Source organism: Labeo rohita, chromosome 20 (genome assembly GCF_022985175.1).
Source record: "Labeo rohita strain BAU-BD-2019 chromosome 20, IGBB_LRoh.1.0, whole genome shotgun sequence".
Taxonomy (NCBI): domain Eukaryota; kingdom Metazoa; phylum Chordata; class Actinopteri; order Cypriniformes; family Cyprinidae; genus Labeo; species Labeo rohita.
The window spans coordinates 31,526,304-31,547,470 of record NC_066888.1 but is presented as its reverse complement, the minus strand read 5'-3'; the positions used below and the strand labels follow the sequence as shown (position 1 = coordinate 31,547,470).

The 21,167-nt window shown below is 32.1% G+C and overlaps 1 protein-coding gene across 2 annotated transcripts in view; it reads left to right on the top strand.

Annotated features, from left to right (window-relative positions):
* Positions 1-21,167, top strand: part of disp1 (dispatched homolog 1 (Drosophila)) — a 76,533-nt gene that overhangs the window by 38,887 nt on the left and 16,479 nt on the right. The window contains exons 1-2 of one of the 2 annotated variants that reach the window (XM_051092200.1): positions 1,400-1,847; positions 6,464-6,988. In XM_051092200.1, the coding sequence (XP_050948157.1) occupies positions 6,507-6,988 (482 nt within the window). In that variant the 5' untranslated portion in view covers positions 1,400-1,847; positions 6,464-6,506. Of the gene's footprint in view, positions 1-1,399; positions 1,848-6,463; positions 6,989-21,167 lie in introns of those variants that run through there. The other variant, XM_051092201.1, reaches the window with a different exon arrangement.

Genomic DNA, 21,167 nt, shown 5'->3' with positions numbered 1-21,167 from the left:
TGATCTTATCTTTCATTTCATCCATCAAATCAATTTGTCTTTTTTCCATCTATCTATCTATCCATCCATCCATCTTTTAATTCATCCATCCATACATCCATCCATCCATCCATCATCCATCCCTCTGTTTTTCATTTCATCCATCCATCATCCATCCCTCTGTTTTTCATTTCATCCATCCATCCATCCTTCCATCCATCCATCCATCCTTCAGTCTTTCGTTCCATCATCCATCTGATCTTGTCTTTCGTTTCATCCATCAAATCAATCTGTCTTTTTTCCATCCATCCATCATCCATCCATCTCCCTTTTGATCCATCCATTTTTTTTGTTCCATCCATCCATCCGCCTTTTGTTCCATCCATCCATCTTTTGATCCATATATCCATCCATCGTTCTGTCCATCGATCCATCCCTCTGTTTTTTGGTTTCATTCATCAATCTATCAGTCTCATTCCATCATCCATCTGTCTTTGTCTTTCATTCCATCCATCAAATCAATGTCTTTTTCCATCCATCCATCCATCCTTTCATCTTTTGATCCATATGTCCATATGTCCTTCTGTTATCCATCCATCCATCCATCCATCCATCAATCTATCCATCCTTTCTTCTTTTGATCCATATATACATCCGTCCTTCTGTTATCCTTCTATCCGTCTTTTGATCCATATATCCATCCATCCATCCATTCGTCTTTTGATCCATATATCCATCTGTACTTCTGTTATCCATCCATCCATCCATCCATCCTTTTGTTTTTTGATCCATATGTCCATCCGTCCTTCTGTTATCCATCCATCCATTCATCTTTTGATCCATATTATCCATCCGTCCTTCTGTTATCCATCCATCCACCCATTCGTCTGCCTTTTGTTCCATCCATCATAAATGTGAATGTGAAAATACAAAATCATTTATATGTTTTGTGACCTTTCATGCTTGTGTTGGAAACATCAGTTTCAGTATTTCTTGTAGACATTATTTATTAAAAGAGAAACCTACTCTAGAAATCACACTTCTAATCTAATCACAAATTCCATATCCTTAAATTGTACCTTTTGCAGAAGAACATCTTGCTTTTCTCAACTTAGCCTATGTCTGGAACAAATCCAAATTATTCATCATCATATAAAATCTTTTGTAAGCTGCAGTACGACTTTCTATCAGCATGATCTCATACACTGGTGAAATCTGAATTAAAACCAAACTCAAAGGCTGAAACTGAGAAACTTAGCAGACCTGCCAGATTTCTCTTTATATTCATCTCTTCTGCTTGCGTCCGACCCTTCAATAAATCAACGCAGCTCCGTGTATTATAATGAGAGCGCTCTGATTGGTCAACCGACCGCTGACGTCAGGGATTCCGTGCTTGCGGTGCAGCCCGCTTGACTTTATGGAAGCGCTGTAGTGTTTGCTGCGTCGCGTAGATGGAGTGTTTGAATGCGCTCCGTTGTTCTCAACAAATGCGCGACGTAACTCGCTCCTTTCGAAAGGATTACAGCGTTTTATTGCGATCGAGGAATGTTATCCTGTCTCCGGTTACGAAACGGTGCTTTTAAAGCAGACTTTAGGTTTGTTTACGGAGTTTCGGACGCGTTTGTTTGGATGTTTGTGGCACAAAAGTTTGTCGCGTCCGGGAGAAGTAAATAACGCGGTTTGCAGAGACTGTTGGCGCTTGAGCTGGTGTTAAACTGAGTGATAATACGACTGATGAAGACATCTGAACATAATATATGACCACATCTGAATCTGTCTCATCAAAAGACTCGTTTTAATCAGTTTTGTGTCTTGGACTCGTGTAATGAGTCTTTAAGGAATGGAAACCTGGGATCTGTCCTAGCTCTGTAAGTCTGGCTTTTGTTTATGAGTTAACGTTACATTGACATGGTTTTATCTATCTATCTATCTATCTATCTATCTATCTATCTATCTATCTTTAGCTGTTAGATGCAAACCTGTTGGGATGTTCTATGAATCAGTCATTGTTTTTTTTTTTTTTTATATATATACACAGGCACACATATATTTAGTTTAAAATATAGCTATTATAAATGCCATTGCATTAGATAAACTATCAACGCAAGCAAAACATTTGGCAACTGTATACAGTTTGAAATGCTAAAATAATTAAAATAATAACAAACAGTATATTTTAAGCATAATTCATCAATGGATATAACAAATGATGTAAACATTTACTCGAGTAGTTCATTTTTGATGATTCGCAAACACTACTGTTTAAAAGATTTTCAAAATGATTCGAAAAGTCAAACATATGGTAAAAATTGTGAAATATTATTACAGTTTAAAATAGCTGTTTTCTATGTGAATCTATATTAAAATGTAATTTATTCCAGTGATCAAAGCTGAATTTTCAGCATCTTTGCTCCTGTCTTCAGTGTCGCACGATCCTTCAGGAAATCATTCTAAAATAATGATTTGCCACAAGAAATATTTCTTAAAAAAAGTGTGTATATATATATATATATATATATATTATATATATATATTTTTTTTCTTTTTTTTTCCTTTTTTTACTCACACGCACACATATATAATTAAGGAATATATTTAGTTTGAAATATAGCTATTATAAATGTCATTGCATTAGATAACAAACTGTCACCACAAGCAAAACACTGGGAAATGGTGAAAATTGTGAAATATTATTACAGTTTGAAATAGCTGTTTTGTATGTGAATCTATATTAAAATGTAATTTATTTCAGTGATCAAAGCTGAATTTTCAGCATCTTTGCTCCTGTCTTCAGTGTCACACGATCCTTCAGGAAATCATTCTAAAATAATGATTTGCCACAAGAAATATTTCTTAAAAAAGTATATATATATATATATAAAATATTTTTATTATTATTATTATTATTATTATTATTATTATTATTGTTATTAATATTATTATTATTTAAAAAAAAAATTTTTTTCTTTTTCTTTTTTTTCCTTTTTTTACTCACACGCACACATATATAATTAAGGAATATATTTAGTTTGAAATATAGCTATTATAAACGTCATTGCATTAGATAACAAACTGTCACCACAAGCAAAACACTGGGAAATTTTATACAGTTTGAAATGCTAAAATAATACATAGTGTTGAAAAAGAAGACAAACAGTACTGTGTGACTTTGTGAACCATTACTGTGAAAATGTTGATAGTTAAATTGATGAATTACACCTGTGTTTCCTCTGCTGGGACGTCTGTGTGAACTTGAGGAGAACTGACTTCAATACATTCACTAAAAACCACCAAAACACCAGGTGAAGAGACGTTCAGATACAGACGCTGCGTTTGATATTTTATTATCTAATGCAAAGACATTCATAAGGTGACTAAAGTGTCCAAATACTTTACAAAAACGTTACGTACGTTTTGACAAATCGTAATTGCTTTTCAAACACCAATGCTTTAATTTCTCCATCTTCCTAACAGAATGCATATTTGTTTCCTTCAGGCTATTTCTGATTGTTTAAACGTCTTATCGTCTTCCTCCAGTGCGCAGCGTTCAGAACGGATGCACGAGGCGTTCAGCATTACACTGAGCATTCATAACGCTGCACATGTTTTCCCTCCCTTGGGTTTCCCTTTCAGAAAGCTCTCTCTATCTGGCTGGTTTTTAAATGGATGCGGTTCAACTGCGAACACAACCGGATTTGTTGGTGCGAGAAGGTATTTTGGACGCTGTGTTTACAGGACAGTCAGAGGGAAAACCTGCTCACCTCCGTATCAAACGAGACCTTTCATGATCCCGAGCACCTATTTTGGATGCTTGTTTTTTGGTTGTCCGAGGCGATCTTCGGTTTCCATTGGAGTCTTGCAGGTCTCCACCTGTCACGTAAGAACGTAGGTGATTTACTTCACAGAGAGCGCTGACCATGGCGTCAGTGTGCGCGTCTGGGCAAACTTCCAGCGTCGCGGGCGTGCGTTTTACCTGAGTAATACGGTTGGATCTTATTTTACTGCGATATGCATGGCGTGCGCCTTAAAACATCCAGTGAAACATTTAATATCGCAGAGGCGGCCCATGTCATTCCTCTGCAACAATTTCCTGGCCATGGGGGCTGAAATTCAAGCATACCATGAAACGTCGACTCCTCTGCTGTCTGTCCAATGTGTTTGAACCTGTTCTTTTCAATCAGACAGCGCCTTTGAAATTCGCTTTGTTCACAAAGCCATTCTTCCTTATATTGCAGTAGGGTTGGTAATCGAGAACCGGTTCTCAGTCTGAAGTGGTTTCTTTTTTGGGGGGGGAAATACTGCGACCAAATGATTTCCTTGAGTTTTTTTTACAGTAGCAGTTCTTGAACTTGTTCTGGAACTAAAATCCCATTTATTTTCTACATAGAGGAAATTATTTTTGGCAATAACATATCAATATTTAATAAATGCTTCTGCAGGAGCCACATGTCAGTTTTTCCTTTTAAAAAAGTGTATAATAAACACTACCAGTAAGATTTTTTTTAAAGAAGTCTCTTCTGCTCACCAAGCCTGCCTTTATTCATCTAAAGTACAGCAAACACTGGTCAATTTTGAAATATTTGTACTATTTAAAATAACTGTTTTCTGTTTTGAATGTATGTTAGAATGTAATTTATTCTTGTGATTTCAAAGCTGAATTTTCAGCATCATTACTCCAGTCTTCAGTGTCACATGATCCTTCAGAAATCGTCGTAATATTCTGATTTGCTGCTCAAAAACATTTATTATGTTGAAAACGGCTGAGTAGAATTTTTCAGGTTTCTTTGTTGAATGGAAAGTTCAGAAGAACAGCATTTATCTGAAATAGAAATCTTTTGTAACATTATGAATGTCTTTATCATCACTTTTGAAAACATCCTTGCTAAATAAAAGTATTAATTTCTATAAACGTACAATTCTGAGAAAAATTCTTACCTTTTCTCAGAATTGCAAATATCTCACGATTCTGACTTTATAGCAAAATTACAAGTTATTAAGTCAAAATTGTGAGAGAAAAATCAGAATTGCATGATATAAACTTCTGAGAAATAAAGTCAAAAATGCGAGATATAAGCACAGTTCTTACTTTTCATGAGTTTATATCTCATGATTCTAAGTTTTTTCTCAGAATTGCTGGTTTGTCTTGCAATTCTGACTTCATAACAAAATTGTGAGTTTAGTCAAAATTGTAAGATATAAACTCGCAACTGCAAGAAAAGTCTGAATTGTGAGCGATAAACTCACAAATCTAACTTTTTTCTTAGAAAAAAAAATTCAGCTTTGAAATCACAAGAATAAATTACATTTTAACGTATATTCAAATAGAAAACATCTATTTTAAATAGTAAAAACATTTCACAAATATTTTTACTGTTTTGCTGTACTTCAAATAAATGCAGGCTTGGTGAGCAGAAGAGACTTCTTTAAAAGAACATTAAAATCTTACTGTTTTTAAAAACTTTTGACTTATTTATATAGTTACTTCATATTTCAATTGTTAATTTCCCGTTACTTTTGTGCTTTAAACTTTTTAATGAAAAAAAATCTCTATAGAGAAAATAAATGAGAAATGCTTTCAGAATCAAGGCTGTCAAAAAGATTTGTGAACAAATGACTCTTGTGAGTCACTTCTCATCTTAAACTCACGAGTCATTAGTTTGAATTTATTTTGAATTTGTTTTAAAATTATTCAAACTGGATTCAAATCATAAGTTATTAATGACGGAATCTTCTTTTAATTGGAATCAGTTGAATCACCCGAATTGTTACTAAAATAAAATAAAATAAAATTACTTGAAATAAAATAAACTTTAACCGAAATTAAATTATTAAAAACTATTTTATTTCGGTGAACTGAAATAAAATTACTATAAATAAACAAAAAATTAAAACTGGGATAAACACAACGAAATAACTTAAAATAATTAAAAAAAAAAAACTAAAAATACAAATTGAAACATTTAAAATATTAAAAACTTCAGGGGGCCGTTCACACAGAACGAGTTTTTGTATTCCAATGTTTTTACTTAATTTTTTTGTGTGACCGTTGCGCTCGCTTCTTTTGTAGCATCTCGTACACAAGCGCCGCATTTTTAAGATGTCGTTTCAAGTTAAATTTCAACTTTTACATGCGGCGCCGCCCATTAAAGTCAGTTCCAAAACAGTGGACCAATCAGAAGGCCCCGGAGGTGGGGCAAGTGTTGCAAGCTTTTGTTTACAGTAAAAAGTTGCCATGACAACTGCTTTTTTTTTTTTTTTAAATCCTGACTGTTGCATCTCATGATTTTAGATGCAAAGACACGTTCTGTGTGAACGTCCCTCTAACGGTGTTTTAATATTAACAAAAGAACAGTGGTTTCCACACATATTTTAATTGCTTTAGCTTTATCTCAAGACTTAGTTATCAGTGCGTTTGACCTTTATTGTAAACAGTTTCAGTTGGATCAGTGTGCACGAGTGATCGTGATTGTGTGTTTACTTGCAGATTAAGATCCTGATCAGCGTGTGGTCCTCGGGCGGGAAGGATCATGGCCCTGAGCGAGGGCTTCACCACCAGCAATGGCGGATCCTCAACAGGCGCCGGTTACCCTGCCGCAAACGCCATTGAAGAACCAGAGGACGAGCGGGAAGTGTCGGCATCCACGCAGCCCGACGAGCAGACCCAGCCGACGCGGTCGGGTCAGAACGGAGGACTCAAAACCAACGGAACAGTACGTCCGTCTTCGCCAGGCTCCGCCTCTTCTTCGTCGTCATCGTCGCATGTCACAGACTCTCAGAGGCTGGCCGTGCTGCTGCCCAACGCGCTGCCGCCACCCTGCTGCGTTTACTGCTCGCCGCGACAGCCCGTCTGCTGCAACGGGAACCAGCAGGATTGCGCCCTCTTCCAGAGCGCCGTGTCGTCGGCAGCGCTTCACATGGGCTCGTGCTGCGTTCAGGGCGTGCGCTGTTTCTGCATGCAGCATCACTGGCCAGAGCATCTCCAGAACCAGCCCAACATGGCCACACTGAGGTGAGCTGGATTATTCTCTGTATGACGTTTTGTTTGCTGGCGTTCATGCTTTCAGACAATTATTTGTTTCTACGGCAACGCTCAGAACGTCACAATGTATCCATGGGCAAAATATGGCATTGCTACATTTCAAGCATATTTCAACACTATATTCTTTTTTAAAATATCATAAACACTACCGTTCAAAAGTTTTTCAAAAGTCAGAAATGGGGTAAAAATTGTGAAATATTATTGCAATTTAAAACAGCTGTTTTCTATGTAAATATCTGTTGAACTGTAATTTATTTCTGTGATCAAATCTGAATTTTCAGCATCATTACTCCAGTCTTCAGTGTCACATCATCCTTCAGAAATCATTCTAATATGCTGATTTGCTGCTCAAAAAACATTCCTGATTATTATCAATGTTAAAAACAGTTGTTCTGCCCAATATTTTTGTGGAAACTGTGATACTTTTTTTGGTAACATTATTTTTTGTAACATTATTAATGTCTTTACTGTCATTTTTGATCAGTTTAATGCATCCTTGCTGAAAAAAATATTAATTTCTTTAAAAAAAAAAAAAACTTGCGATCTAACTAAAATAAAATAAGCTCTAAATGAACTAAAACTGAAAATTAAATCAAAGTTGAATAAAAATATGATATAAAAAATAATAATTTTAAAAGAACAGCATATTTTAAATTATTTATAAAATGGTCATTTTTGATCAATTTAATGCATCCTTACTGAATAAAAATATTAATTCCTCTAAAAAACCTTTAAAAAAACATTACCTTGCCAACTAGCTAAAATAAAATAAGCACTAATTTAACTAAAACTATTAAATAAAATAAAATCAAAGTTGAATAAAAACTGTAAAAAAATATAATTTCAAAAGAACAGCATTTATTTGAAATAGAAATCCTTTGTAAAATTATGTAAAAATGTCTTTACTGTCCTTTTCTGATCAATTTAATGCATCTTTGCTGAATAAAAATATTAATTTCTTTTAAAAAAAAAACCTAAAAGAAACATTACCTTGCCACATAACTAAAATAAAATAAGCACTAAATTAACTGAAACTGAAATAAAATCAAATCAAAGTTGAATAAAAAAAATTATTAAAAAATAATAATTCTAAAAGAACAGCATTTATTCAAAATAAAAATCTTTTGTAGCAATACTAAAATAAAATAAGAATAAAATACAAAATAAAAATAAAAAACTGAAGTCAAATAAAATCAAAGTTGAATAAAATTTTTAAAAAAACTATTTTAAGTACTAAAATAACTAAAACAAATACATTAAAACTAAATAGAAAATTAAAAACATTACATTCTTTCAAGGTTGTTTAAAGGTTGTCTTCATCATCACCTTTGACTAATTTAAAGCATCCTTGCTGAATAAAAGTATTAATTTCTTAGTGTAAAAACCCCAGCGTTTCATCAGAAGTGGGATTTAGGTCAAAAAGTGCTGTCCTTATTTACTGTGTTGGTCTAGATTTTTGATGAGGCAGGTTGCTTTAAATAAAGTCAGAGATGAAGAGGAACCATATGAGTTCTTCTGCTCTGTAAATCAACATGTTTTATTCAGACAGGAGCACATCATGTATCTGTTTGATCTGTTTCTGCTGGATTAAGTTGAGGATAATTGACAGTGATCCAGAGAATCACCTCCATGATTCTCCGTCTGCCTTTTGATCTCACTTGATCTGATATACGCACTTGTCCACACGCACGTCGTCTCTGAGTTTTCAGGAATCTGAGTAGCTCTAAAGCAGGTGGTTGAGCAGCCCATTGTGCTGTCATGATGTTTGACTTTTCTTCACCCTCATCTGGAAGCACATGAGAAAGATCAGTGGAGGTTGGCGGCATCGTTTATCCTCAGGATGGAAACACTTTGGCTTTCTCAAACAGATTCGTAGTTTTGCCATGCACTCATAAATAGGGCCGATACTAGTGATAGACACATTTATATGACTCTGACTGAGTAATAATCAGTATTTGATCAGAAACTAGGGCTGTCAAACGATTTAACGTGATCAATGGCATCCAAAATAAAAGTTTGTTTACATACTATGTGTTTTTATTGTATATATTTATAATGTATATACATGCACACGCACGTGCGCATTTTAACAAAAATATTTTTATGCATATATATTTATACTTGTGTGTCCTTTAGATTACTTATAAATATAAATGTTTTATATATAAATCAAAATGTATATATACATAATAAATATACACAGCACACACACATACAGTATGTAAACATAAACTTTTTTTTTTTTTGGATGCGATTAATTGCGATTAATCGTTTGACAGCCCTATCAGAAACTATTATTTTATTTTATTAAACTAATTTAGGAAGGATTTGATCTGATCTGATTCACAATAAGATTCAAATTAATTCGTCATATAGCCACATTTCATTCAAGTATTTTATTTTTATTTCCACAGGTTTTCTTGTTCTGGATATAACAAATGTCATATTTTACCAATTTTTTTTTGTCAGTGTTTTTTTTTTTTTTTTTTTTTTTTACCTATTATTATTATTATTATTATTATTATTATTATTATTATTATTATTATTATTGATGTTATTGTTTATTATTATTAGATTTATTGTTTTATTTATTTTGGTTTGTCTTTGGCACTTTGGTAAATCATGTTTTTTTCCTTTTTAATAACGAATTTAAAAGAAGTTTGTTTTACTTTATTTGAACTCAGTTTCTTCAAGGTCTCATGTGTTTAAAAAAAAAAAAGAAGAAATATTTTAAGCGATATTTTAAGCGATACTTTACCAAATTGATTCGTTTGATTTTTTTTTTTTTGTTTATTCTTTTTACTTATTATTATTATTATTATTATTATTATTATTATTATTATTATTATTATTATGTATTACGTATTATGTAAATTTTATTTATTTTGATTTGTGTTTTGGCACTTTGGTTGTTGTTTTATTTTTTAATTTTTTTATTAATGAATTTTATAAAATTTTATTATAAGTTTCCTTAAGGTCTCATATGTAAGAAAAAAAATGCAGTTAATGTTTATATATTTTAAAATATTGATACTTTAAAATATTGAAAATAGTGATACTTTACTAAATTGATTAATTTGATTTTTGTTTAATGTTTTTTTTTTTTTTTGTTGTTGTTGTTGTTATTATTATTATTATTATTATTATTATTTATTATTATTAGATTTATTATTATTTATTTTGGTATGTTTTTGACACTTTGGTAAATCATGTTTTTTTTTTTTTTAATTAATTAATTAAATTTGTTATTTTAGTTTTAGTTTTATTTCGTTTCCTCAAGGTCTCGTATGTTAAAAAAAAATTTAAAATGAAAAAAGAAAAAGAAAAAAATTCAGCAGTTAATGTTTATATATTTTAAAATATTGAGCGATACTTTACCAAATTGATTCTTCATTATTATTATTATTATTATTATTATTTATATATTTGTTATTTTATTTATTTTGGTTCGTGTTTTGGCACTTTTTTTAATGAATTTTATAACATTTAATTTTATTTTGTTTTAACTCTCTTTCCTCAAGGTCCATATGTAAAAAAAAATAAAAAAAATAAAAAAAATCTACAGTTAATGTTTCTATTTTAAAATATTGAGTGATATTTTACCAAATTGTGATTCATTTGATTTTTAGCATTTTAAATTATTGACCAAAACAAACTATTATGATTCAGATATCCATGTTTCAAGATGATGCATATGCATTGTCAGGATTTGTATTCGGGTGCATTGGGAAAACGAATTAATTTTACACCCGTATTATTTTAAAATCGGTATTATTAACATCTCTTGCTGTTAAATGAAATGTTCATACCTAAAACACATTAGGAGAAGCGTTTACATAATCCTATAAAAATTGCATTAATCGAAATTGAATTTTCTTGTGAATTGAATCATTCTGAAACCAGTGAATCGTGAATCAATTCACTGTCTGACTGAAGATTCAAGAATGACGCGGCCGAGACGGACCGCAGCCAGTCTTCCTCCCGAGGAATGATGAATGGCTTTTGTTGACTGAAAAAGAGGGAGCTGACATGTAGCCATCTGGGGTCATGTCACATGCTGAACCCTTCCCGACACGCTTCATTTACCTGACCAAAACTTTTCTTCTGCGTTTCCCACCCTGCCCTAACCAGGTGCAACGCGCTGAAGCGAAAACCGAGGATGTGCGAATGACATTTTGTTGGTCGTTTTAGTTCCTGCACCTCTCAGCTGTTAATTAAACATCAAATGCATTCTGCTTTTGAAGTGATTCACTTTCACTTAGGATAGAAACGATGCTTAACGGTGGAAACTTGTCTTGTCGTGCCTCTGTAAGTCAACAGATGCTTCAGTCAGCTCGTTCAGCTCCTTTTCAGGAAGATGTTTGATCAATGTCAACCCAAAATGTTGATAAATTTGTCCCGGTGTTTAAAGAATCACATGAAGCTTCCAGTTCTTTGTTGCAGGGCAAGCCTGGAAGATATTCACGAAACGTACAGAGTGTTGTGTGTGTGTGTGTGTGTGTGTGACAGCTGCAAGCCTCGACCAGCCAACGAGCCTGAAAATGATCTTTGTGTTCTCAATTTCAGGGTGTCATTTTGAGAAGTCTTTACGCGTTATCAGGAACAACAACTGTTTAGCTCGTGTCTTTCGATCTTCTGAACTTGAATTTCCTCAATCTGACGTCTCCATTTCAGTCTAAGCAAGCAGAAGCTCAACAAGAATATCACAAAATTAACACAAAGAAGCATATTTACGTTTTTAAGAAATATTATAAATATTATGTATTTAGCTAAAAAAATCTGTAGCTATATTTCTGTTTAATCATGCCTATTTAGCTAAATAACTAAATGCATATAAAAACAGCTAAATAATAATTACATTTTTAATTTCTGCTTTTTTGACTTCGTTCTGTGACTTCGATTTCTTTCAGTTTTTGATTTCTTCTATGACTTTGACTTCTTCTGACTTCTGCTTTGTCTTATTATTTTTTTTATTTTTTTGGCACTTTGGTAAATCATGTTTTTTAAAGGTTTTAAATTTTTATTAAAATATAATAAAATAAATAAATAAATATTTATTATAATACAATGTTTTATTATTATAAAATGATTAATGTTATTATAAATATTATTTAGCTAAATCTGTTTTAATCATAACTGTTTATTTAGCTAAATAATTAAATGCATAAAATAGCTCAAATTTAGCTATTTTTATTTTGTTAGTGCTTGAAACTGAGCAATATAATATAATACAAAATAATATAAATATTTATTATAATAATAATATTTTATATTTTATATTATTATCATAAAACAAGGAAGCATATTTCTTTTTGAAATGTTTATTTATATTTTTTAAATAAAATAAGCTAAATAAATCTGTTTTAATCATAACTATTTAGCTAAAGTAAATATATAAAAACAGCTAAATATTTTGCTGTTTTTTATTTTTGCATATGTTTTTATATTTCTAATGATTTTATTTAAACTTTTTTTTCACTAAATTAACACAAGGAAGCACTTTTTTTTAAATGTTATTATAAATATTATTTATTTAAATAATCCAATTATGTTTTAATCATAACTGTTTATTTAGGTAAATAACTAAATACATAAAAACAGCTAAATATTTAGCTGTTTTTATTTTTTATTGCTTGAAACTTCTGTGAGCATTATAATATAATAAAAAACAATATATAAATATTTATTCTAATGTAATATTTTATTTTAAAATTTGATTTTATTTGAATTCAGTTTTGCAAGGTCTAAATTAACACAAGGAAGCATATTTATTTTTTTTAATGTTATTATAGATATTATAAATAGCTAAATATTTAGCTGTTTTTCTTTTTTATTGCTTAAAACCTATAATTATAATTAAACCTCTAATTAAACCTATGATAATAGTGCTCCTGAAAGAGCACTATAATATAATAAAAAATAATATATATTTATTATAATATATTTTATTTTTATACATAAATTAACACAAAAAAGCATATTTAATTTATTTTTACATTTTAATGTGAAGAATATTTATTTAGCTAAATGTAACTATATTTCTGTTTTAATCATAGCTAAATAACTAAATACATTAAAAATGGCTAAATATTTAATATATTTTTAATAACATTAAAAATTTTATATTTTATATTTTATATAACATGTCATAATATAAAATTAAAATATATTTGAACAATATATTTTTTTATTATACTACTGCTTTTAGTACTTTTCAAAAACATTAAGTGATGGGACCAAAAAGTCATTAACATGTTAACATATTTATTATTTATATACACGATATTTATATTAACGTCTGTGTCTAAGTTTTTTGACTGATATGACAAAAGAGTCATTTTGAATTGATTTATTGAATTGGCCAGATTGAATTGATTCACGGAATTGAATCAAGCTCTAAAACCATTTCTGTTAACGGCGTTTATATTTTAGAGATTAAAACATCTGTTTTTGCTTTCGTACTCACGAATTCAAAGACAATGATGGATTTTTAAAATTTATTACACTTACTGAAAGTGATGCAAAACCATCATGAATATATTATTGCAAGTATTAGATTTATTTATTTTTGTCCAGCCCTAGGCTGCACATTTCCTTTTGGTGTTTTTGGAAGTTGACTTTCACTTAAATGCGTAATAAATGCTGTCATTTGTTTTCTGAATGTGTCACAGTCCTGGAAAGACTGATACACAAACACTACAAGCGTTTAATCCCTGACCGGCTCGCTTTAGCTCCGAACAGAAACACATGCAGTCGAGCGGAACCGCTCGCTCTCCAAAATCCCCCGGTGCTCGTCATCTACCACACCGCCGATCCACTTACTTCAGCATTACTTTTGGCAGCTCAACTGCATTTTAGCCCTGGCCAAAGGATGTTTTTCTTAAACAAAATGGTGCCATAAGCTATTTTATTCAGAGTGTGTGTATAAAAATCTAAGTTTTGGGTGTGCTTTTGGATTCAGTCACAAGCTATTACGACTAGTTTTAAGAGGTCCTGTCAGGTTCTGTACAATGTTAAAGCAATAGTTCACCCATAATAAAAATATGCTGTTAATTTACTCACCCTCAGGCCTTCCAAGATGTAGATGAATGTTTTTTTTCTTTAGTAGAGCAGTAAAAAAGATTTTTAGCTGAAACCGTGGTTATTAGTGATTCATAACGTGCAAGTCAATGGCTGCCGGCACTTTGAGAGTCAAAACAGCATAAATAAACAACACAAAATGAATGTCTGATTATACATAAAGGTCTTACGAAGCAAAACGATTTGTTTGTGCAAGAAACTAAACATTATACCTGTAATCCAGAGACAGTCCAGAGTGATTCCTTTGAAATGATTCTTTTTAGTGAACTAGGTGAATCAGTTCACCAAATCGGACTGAAGCGTCTGAAACAGTTTGCAACCGAGCAGCGCAGATTTACAAGTTACTAAGTCAAAACTCACTTTGAGACGCCTAACTGTCATTTTAACTCGAAATGAGACAAAATTTTGGTGTATCTGATTCTATGATGAATGAACTGATTCAGCGCTCCAGTTCCTCCAGCTGAACCGAACAGAAAAACTGTTTGACTCGGACGGAAGACCGTCGAGCCTCTTATATTGGCACGCGTGTCGTTGTTTGATTGTGTAAACAAACTAGTGAATTGAACCAGTTCATTGAAATGAACGGTTCAGAAGAATCATTTTGGAATCGAACTGAATCGGATTGGAAAAGAATCATATATCCTTGTTTGTCGGAGGCTCTGGATTAAAGGTATTAATTTTGTAAATAATGTTTAGTTTCTTGCACAGACTGATTTTTTTTTTTTTTGGTTCACAAGACTGTTAATTTACTCACCCTCAGGTCATCCAAGATGTTGATGACTCTTTTTTTTAATTTTTTTTTTATTTTTATTTTTATTTTTCTTTAGTAGAGCAGTAAAAAAGATTTTTAGCTGAAACCGTGGTTATTAGTGATTCATAACGTGCAAGTCAATGGCTGCCGGCACTTTGAGAGTCAAAACAGCATAAATAAACAACACAAAATTAATACCTGATTATACATAAAGGTCTTATGAAGCGAAACGATTCGTTTGTGCAAGAAACTAAACATTATGTGCAACATTATTACATGTGATCCAGAGACTCAGGCAAACAGTCCAGAGTGATTCCTTTGAAATGATTCTTTATAGTGAACTAGGTGAATCAGTTCACCTAATCGGACTGAAGCGTCTGAAACAGTTTGCAACTCGAGCAGCACAGATTTACATGTTACTAAGTTTAAACTCAGTTTGAGACGCCTAACTGTCATTTTAACTCGAAATGAGCCAAAATATTGGTGTATCTGATTCTATGATGAATGAACTGATTCAGCGCTCCAGTTCCTCCAGCTGAACCGAACAGAAAAACAGTTTGACTTGGACAGAAGACCGTCGAGCCTCTTATATTGGTGTACCGAACAATTGAATAACGGAGCGAAATGAACACTTTTAAGGTTTCTTCTTGTTCGTGTGAAAAGATGAGCTGATAAAAACTAGTTTATTCACTTTATATGATTTTGACATGTAAAACATCCACATTTCACATTATTATTGGATGCTTTAGTGATATAATTTCATATGTTACGTCGTTGTTTGATTGTGTAAACAAACTAGTGAATTGAACCAGTTCATTGAAATGAACGGTTCAGAAGAATCATTTTGGAATCAAACTGAATCGGATTGGAAAAGAATCATATATCCTTGTTTGTCTGAGGCTCTCGATTAAAGGTAATAATTTTGTAAATAATGTTCAGTTTCTTGCACAGACTGATTGTTTTGCTTCACAATTTACTCCCCCTCAGGTCATCAGCACTTCAAGAGTCAAAAAAGCATTAATGCACTACACAACACAAAATCAATACCTAATGATACATAAAGGTCTTATGAAGTGAAAAAATCAGTTTGTGCAAGAAAGTGAACATTATGTACAGCATTATTACCTGTAATCCAGAGCCTCAAGCAAACAGTCCAGAGTGATTCTTTTGAAACGATTCTTTTTAGTGAACTAGTTGAATCAGTTCAGCGGCTATTGACATTTTGAGAGTCAAAAAAGCATAAACGAGATCTACAAGTAACCCAATCAAAACTCACTTTCAGATGCCTCACAGTCACTACGACTTGAAATGACCAAAATATTGGTGTATCTGATTTTATGATGAATGAACTGATTCACCACTACAGTTCCTCCAAATGAACTGATTTATTGAGATCTCGATTTATTGAGATCTTATGAAGCGAAACAGTCAGTTTGTGCAAGAAATTGAACATTATGTATAACTTTATTACCTGAAATCCAGAGCTTCAGGCAAACGGTCCACATTAATTCTTTTAAAACGATTCTTTTTAGTGAACTAGTTGAATCACTTCACCAAATCGGACTGAAGCGTCTGAAACAGTTTGTGACTCAAGCAGCATCTTCAAGTTACTCAGGTAAAACTCACTTTTAGACACATGACAGTCACTCTGACTCAAAATGAGCCAAAATATTGGTGTATCTGATTCTATGAATGAACTGATTTACCGCTACAGTTCCTCCAAATGAACTGAAAGTTTATTCAATCTATATTCTTTAGAAATGTAAAACATTCATATTTCGAATCATTATTGTGTACTTTTATAATATAACTGTGTATAAGTTACGTAATTGCATGGTTACATAAATGATCTAGTGAATTGAACCAGTTTCTTTAAAAGAACTGTCCGAAAGAATCATTTTGGAATTGACTGAATCGGGTTGGAAAATAATCATTTTTCCTTGGATTACAGGTAATAATGTTGTAAATAATCTTCAGTTCCTTGCACAGACCGATCATTTTGCTTCATAAGACCTCAATATATATCATAATGAGCCACTGATATTAAGTGTGTGTTTCTTGATATGCTTTTTTCTAATTTTCAAAAACCGGTAGCCATTGGATTGCATGTTATGAATCACCAAGAACCATGGTTTCAGCTAAAAATCTTTTTTTTTCATGGTTGGTCATGCCTTGTTGGCCTGAGGGTGAGTAAATGAACAGCAAACTTTCATTTTTGGGTGAGCTATCTCTTTAAGAGGTTTTTAGCTTGTTGTTTTGGATGTAATGCGAGGTCAGACGTCCATGAAGAGGTTGACGCATCTCTCAGGTCTCTTCCTGGTCCAGGGTGCGTGAGGAACCCGTAGAGTCGGTGAAGATGGCCAGTGAAGATCAAAGCCCATCTGATCCCATAAACCACGATCAAAGACGCCGAGCAAGCAGGACCCAGTCATAACCCCAAATTAGGCCGATGTCTAGCTTGCTTATTCTCGTTTACTAAACAGATTGAAGCCTGTAGAGGGGTGAGGGAACAGCTGGAATGTATTAAGTCGATCTGGGACCGTCTTGTTTTTGATGCGAGCGCTACAGGTGCAGTTATTATGATCCCCATCAAAGAGAGGATCCTTGCAGCATTTGCACTTGAAGATTTTTTTGTCCGCTTCTAATAAAATGTGGCTTTAAATGTTGCATGTACAGTTGGATCAGGGTCTTCATATTGGGTCTTCATATCGGTGTCTGAAAGTTGAATGTACGTGAATCAAAATATTATAATGTAGTAATTTGTTATATATTATTGCCAAAATGCGAAACAGCATAAGAAATATTACTATTGTAATAATTCACTGTATAATATTAAGAAAAATATAATAAAAGCAATAAACAATTTATCATCTTTTTAGTATTTTTATTATTTCTACTGCTAATGCATATATTAAACAGCATATTTATTATTGTAATATTTTACTGCAAAAAAATATTTTTAAGAAAAATATATTGTAATTTATTTTATTATTGCTAAATGTTAAACAAAAGACATATTGCTATTGTAATATTTTAATGTATAACATATATTTTAAAGAAAAATATAAGCAATAAACATTTTTTTTTTTTAAATTATTTTAGTATTTTTATTATAATTACTGCTAAATACATATATTAAACAGATATATTACTGTTGTAATATTTTACTGCAAAATAAATATTCTTAAAAGTATAACATTATAATTTATTAATATTTTATTATTGCTAACTATAAATGTTAAACAAAATAAGAAATATTGCTATTGTAATATTTTAATTTATAACAAATATTTTTAAGAAAAATATAATAGACAATAAAAATGTTATTATTTTAGTATTTTTATTATAATTACTGCTAAATACATATATTAAACAGATATATTACTGTTGTAATATTTTACTGCAAAATAAATATTTTTACGAAAAATATAATATTGTAATTTATTATTTTATTATTGCTAAGTATAAATGTTAAACAAAATAAATATTGCTATTGTAATATGTATAATAATTACGTATAATGTATAATAATTATTTTAAGAAAAATATAAGGAAATATGTTATTTTAGTGTTTTAATTATTACTAATACTAAATACAAATATTAAACAACAACGCATATTACTTTTGTAATATTGTATTGCAAATTTTTTTTTTTAAATGTAGTAAACAATAATTTATTATTATTATTGCTGCTAAATATAAATATTAAACAACAAGAGAAATTTTACTATAAAATAGAAATCTTTCTTTATATTACTACTACTGCAACCACCAAATAAAATATTAAACTACATTACCATTGTAATATTTCACTGTAAAATAAAAAAAACCTAATTTTATTTTACAGTACAAAATGTAAAATTGCAATGCTAATTTTTATGGCTGTCTTAATTTTAAAGATTAAAACATCAAGCTTTTATTTTGGTAGAAAACTTATCTTTTGTTGACAACAGATTACTTTGCGCCTGTTATTATAAGATTTGGAAGATGGTTGGTGCATGTTGTATTTGCAAATGCAACCGTATCATTATTTTGCTTTTATTTCAATTAAACGTGCAGCTCTAAGTTCCAGTAAGACATTTTCCGCAGAAGTCCGTCTATCTGTCTTGGCATCTCTCAGAGTCTCAGTTCTTACCTGTCTCTGCTAATTTCCTGCCTTCTCCTTTCATTTCCTCTCTTCCAGGTTGTGTTTTCCAGTCTTATTCATACTCAAAACCTCCTTTTCACCTCCACCTCTTGAATCGCACACCCTCCTCTGAATGTAGAGCTTGTGACATTGTTTTATTTGATATTCAGTGTTGTGTTGCTGAGACTCATGTGAAATACTGTCTGGGGTCATGAACTTCTCGTTCAATCTTGCGTCCTATAAAAGAACCTGAGTTTAGTGAGGGAATCAAGCCCAACCTTTGAGTACAAGAGAGATTTCACAGGACTGCAAAGAGCTGCATCTGGATGTTGTACGCAAACAAAGAGCTCTGCCTGCGGTGTGCTGCTCGCTAAATGAGTTTGGCCCGTGTCTAGACATGCTTGATATCAAAGCCGAGCCTCTGTTGCTGTTCACACACTCTTGAGTTGAATGAAATGATTCTTGAGACTTTAATGGTAATGTGCCAGCGATTTCTGCTGGTAATTTGACTCGTGCGCGGTTTCGTTCCAGTATTGAAAGCTGTTACGGTGATCGTGTGATCCTCTTTTAGATGAATGAATGTGGTTTTAGCAAGTATTTAAGACTGAAAAAAAATGTTTTCATTTGCACTTTATCCGTGTATTGTCTATTTCTGGCTAAGTTGGTTTGGTAATCTAAGACACTACAGAAAAAAATGATTTTGGGCTACTTTGCATTTCTTAAAAGTGTTGTTTCAGACTAGTGGAATGAACATCCAAAATATAGAGATGTTTTGTGTTCATCTGCTTCTCCCATTTGCAGCTTGTCATATTAATGGAGTGTTTTCTTTAGTTAGCAGTTAACCTGGAAATATGGATATTTTATTTGTAAACATAATACTCTTTTGCTCATTTCAGTTAATGTCATAAAACTAGCGAGCTAAGCCAGTAGTAATATTGACAGTGTTGTGTAAACATGGCTGAAGATGCGAAAAGCGGAGGAACAGACAAACTGAATTAATTGAGTCATTGTCATTTACGCTGGAACCGCTCCGATTGATTCAAGTTCGTGACATCGGTCATTCGTCTAAGCGATTCACTAGCAAAAACCAGATCAAAAGAGCCATTCATATTAAAATTTCAGCATCGCTTGTAATGATTTTAAAAAGATTGTATAGTCAAACACTGCAAACTGAATGAATGATTCGTGATTCATGCTTTGAAGTCCTGATCTGAGTGTTTGCGATTCATTATTCAGATCAGGACTTCTTTGGAACAGGTTCAGGAATCATTTGTTTTATATCTGAACTCCAGAGTGGGTTTGCAAATCATTTGATTCAGATCGGAACATCGAGCGGGTTCGCGAATCGGTTCGTGAATTGAATGATTCGTGATCCACTCTTCCAAGTTCTGACCTAAAATGATGGTTTGCGAAACATTATTCAGATCAGGAGCACGTGTCGCGAATCATTTGATTCAGATTGGAACTTTGTTGCAGGTTCACAAATTATGTGACTCAGATCGGAACTTATGAGCTCATTCGTGAATCTTTTGATTCAGATTGGAACTTCAGTGCTGGTTCGCAAATCATTTGATTCAAATCAGAACTTTGGTGCAGGTTCACAGATCATTTGATTCAGATCGGAACTTATGAGCTGATTCCTGAATCTTTTCATTCAGATTGGAACTTCGGTGCAGGTTCACAAATCATTTGATTCAGATCGGGACTCTGGTGCAGGTTTGTGAATCATTTGATTTTGATCGGAATTTATGAGCAGAATTGTGAATCTTTTGTTATTAGATTGGAACTTAGATGAGGGTTCACAAATCATTTTATTCAGATCAGAACATCAAAGCGGGTTCACAAATCAATTCGTGAATTGAATTATTTGCAATATACACTCCGAAGTCCCAATCTGTAATGATAGTTTGCAAATCATTATTCAGATCAGGAGCATGGATCAAGAATCATTTGATTCTGATTGAAACCGCTGAGCGAATTTGTGAATCTTTTGATTCAGAAAGGAACTTTGTGTGGTTTCACAAATCATTTGCTTCAGATCGGGACTTCTGAGCGGATTCGTGAATCTTTTGATTCAGATCGGAACTTCGGTGTGGGTTCATGAATCATTTGATTGTGATCGGAACTTCTGAGCAGATTCGTGAATCTTTTGGTTCAGATTGGAACTTCGGTGCGGGTTCATGAATCATTT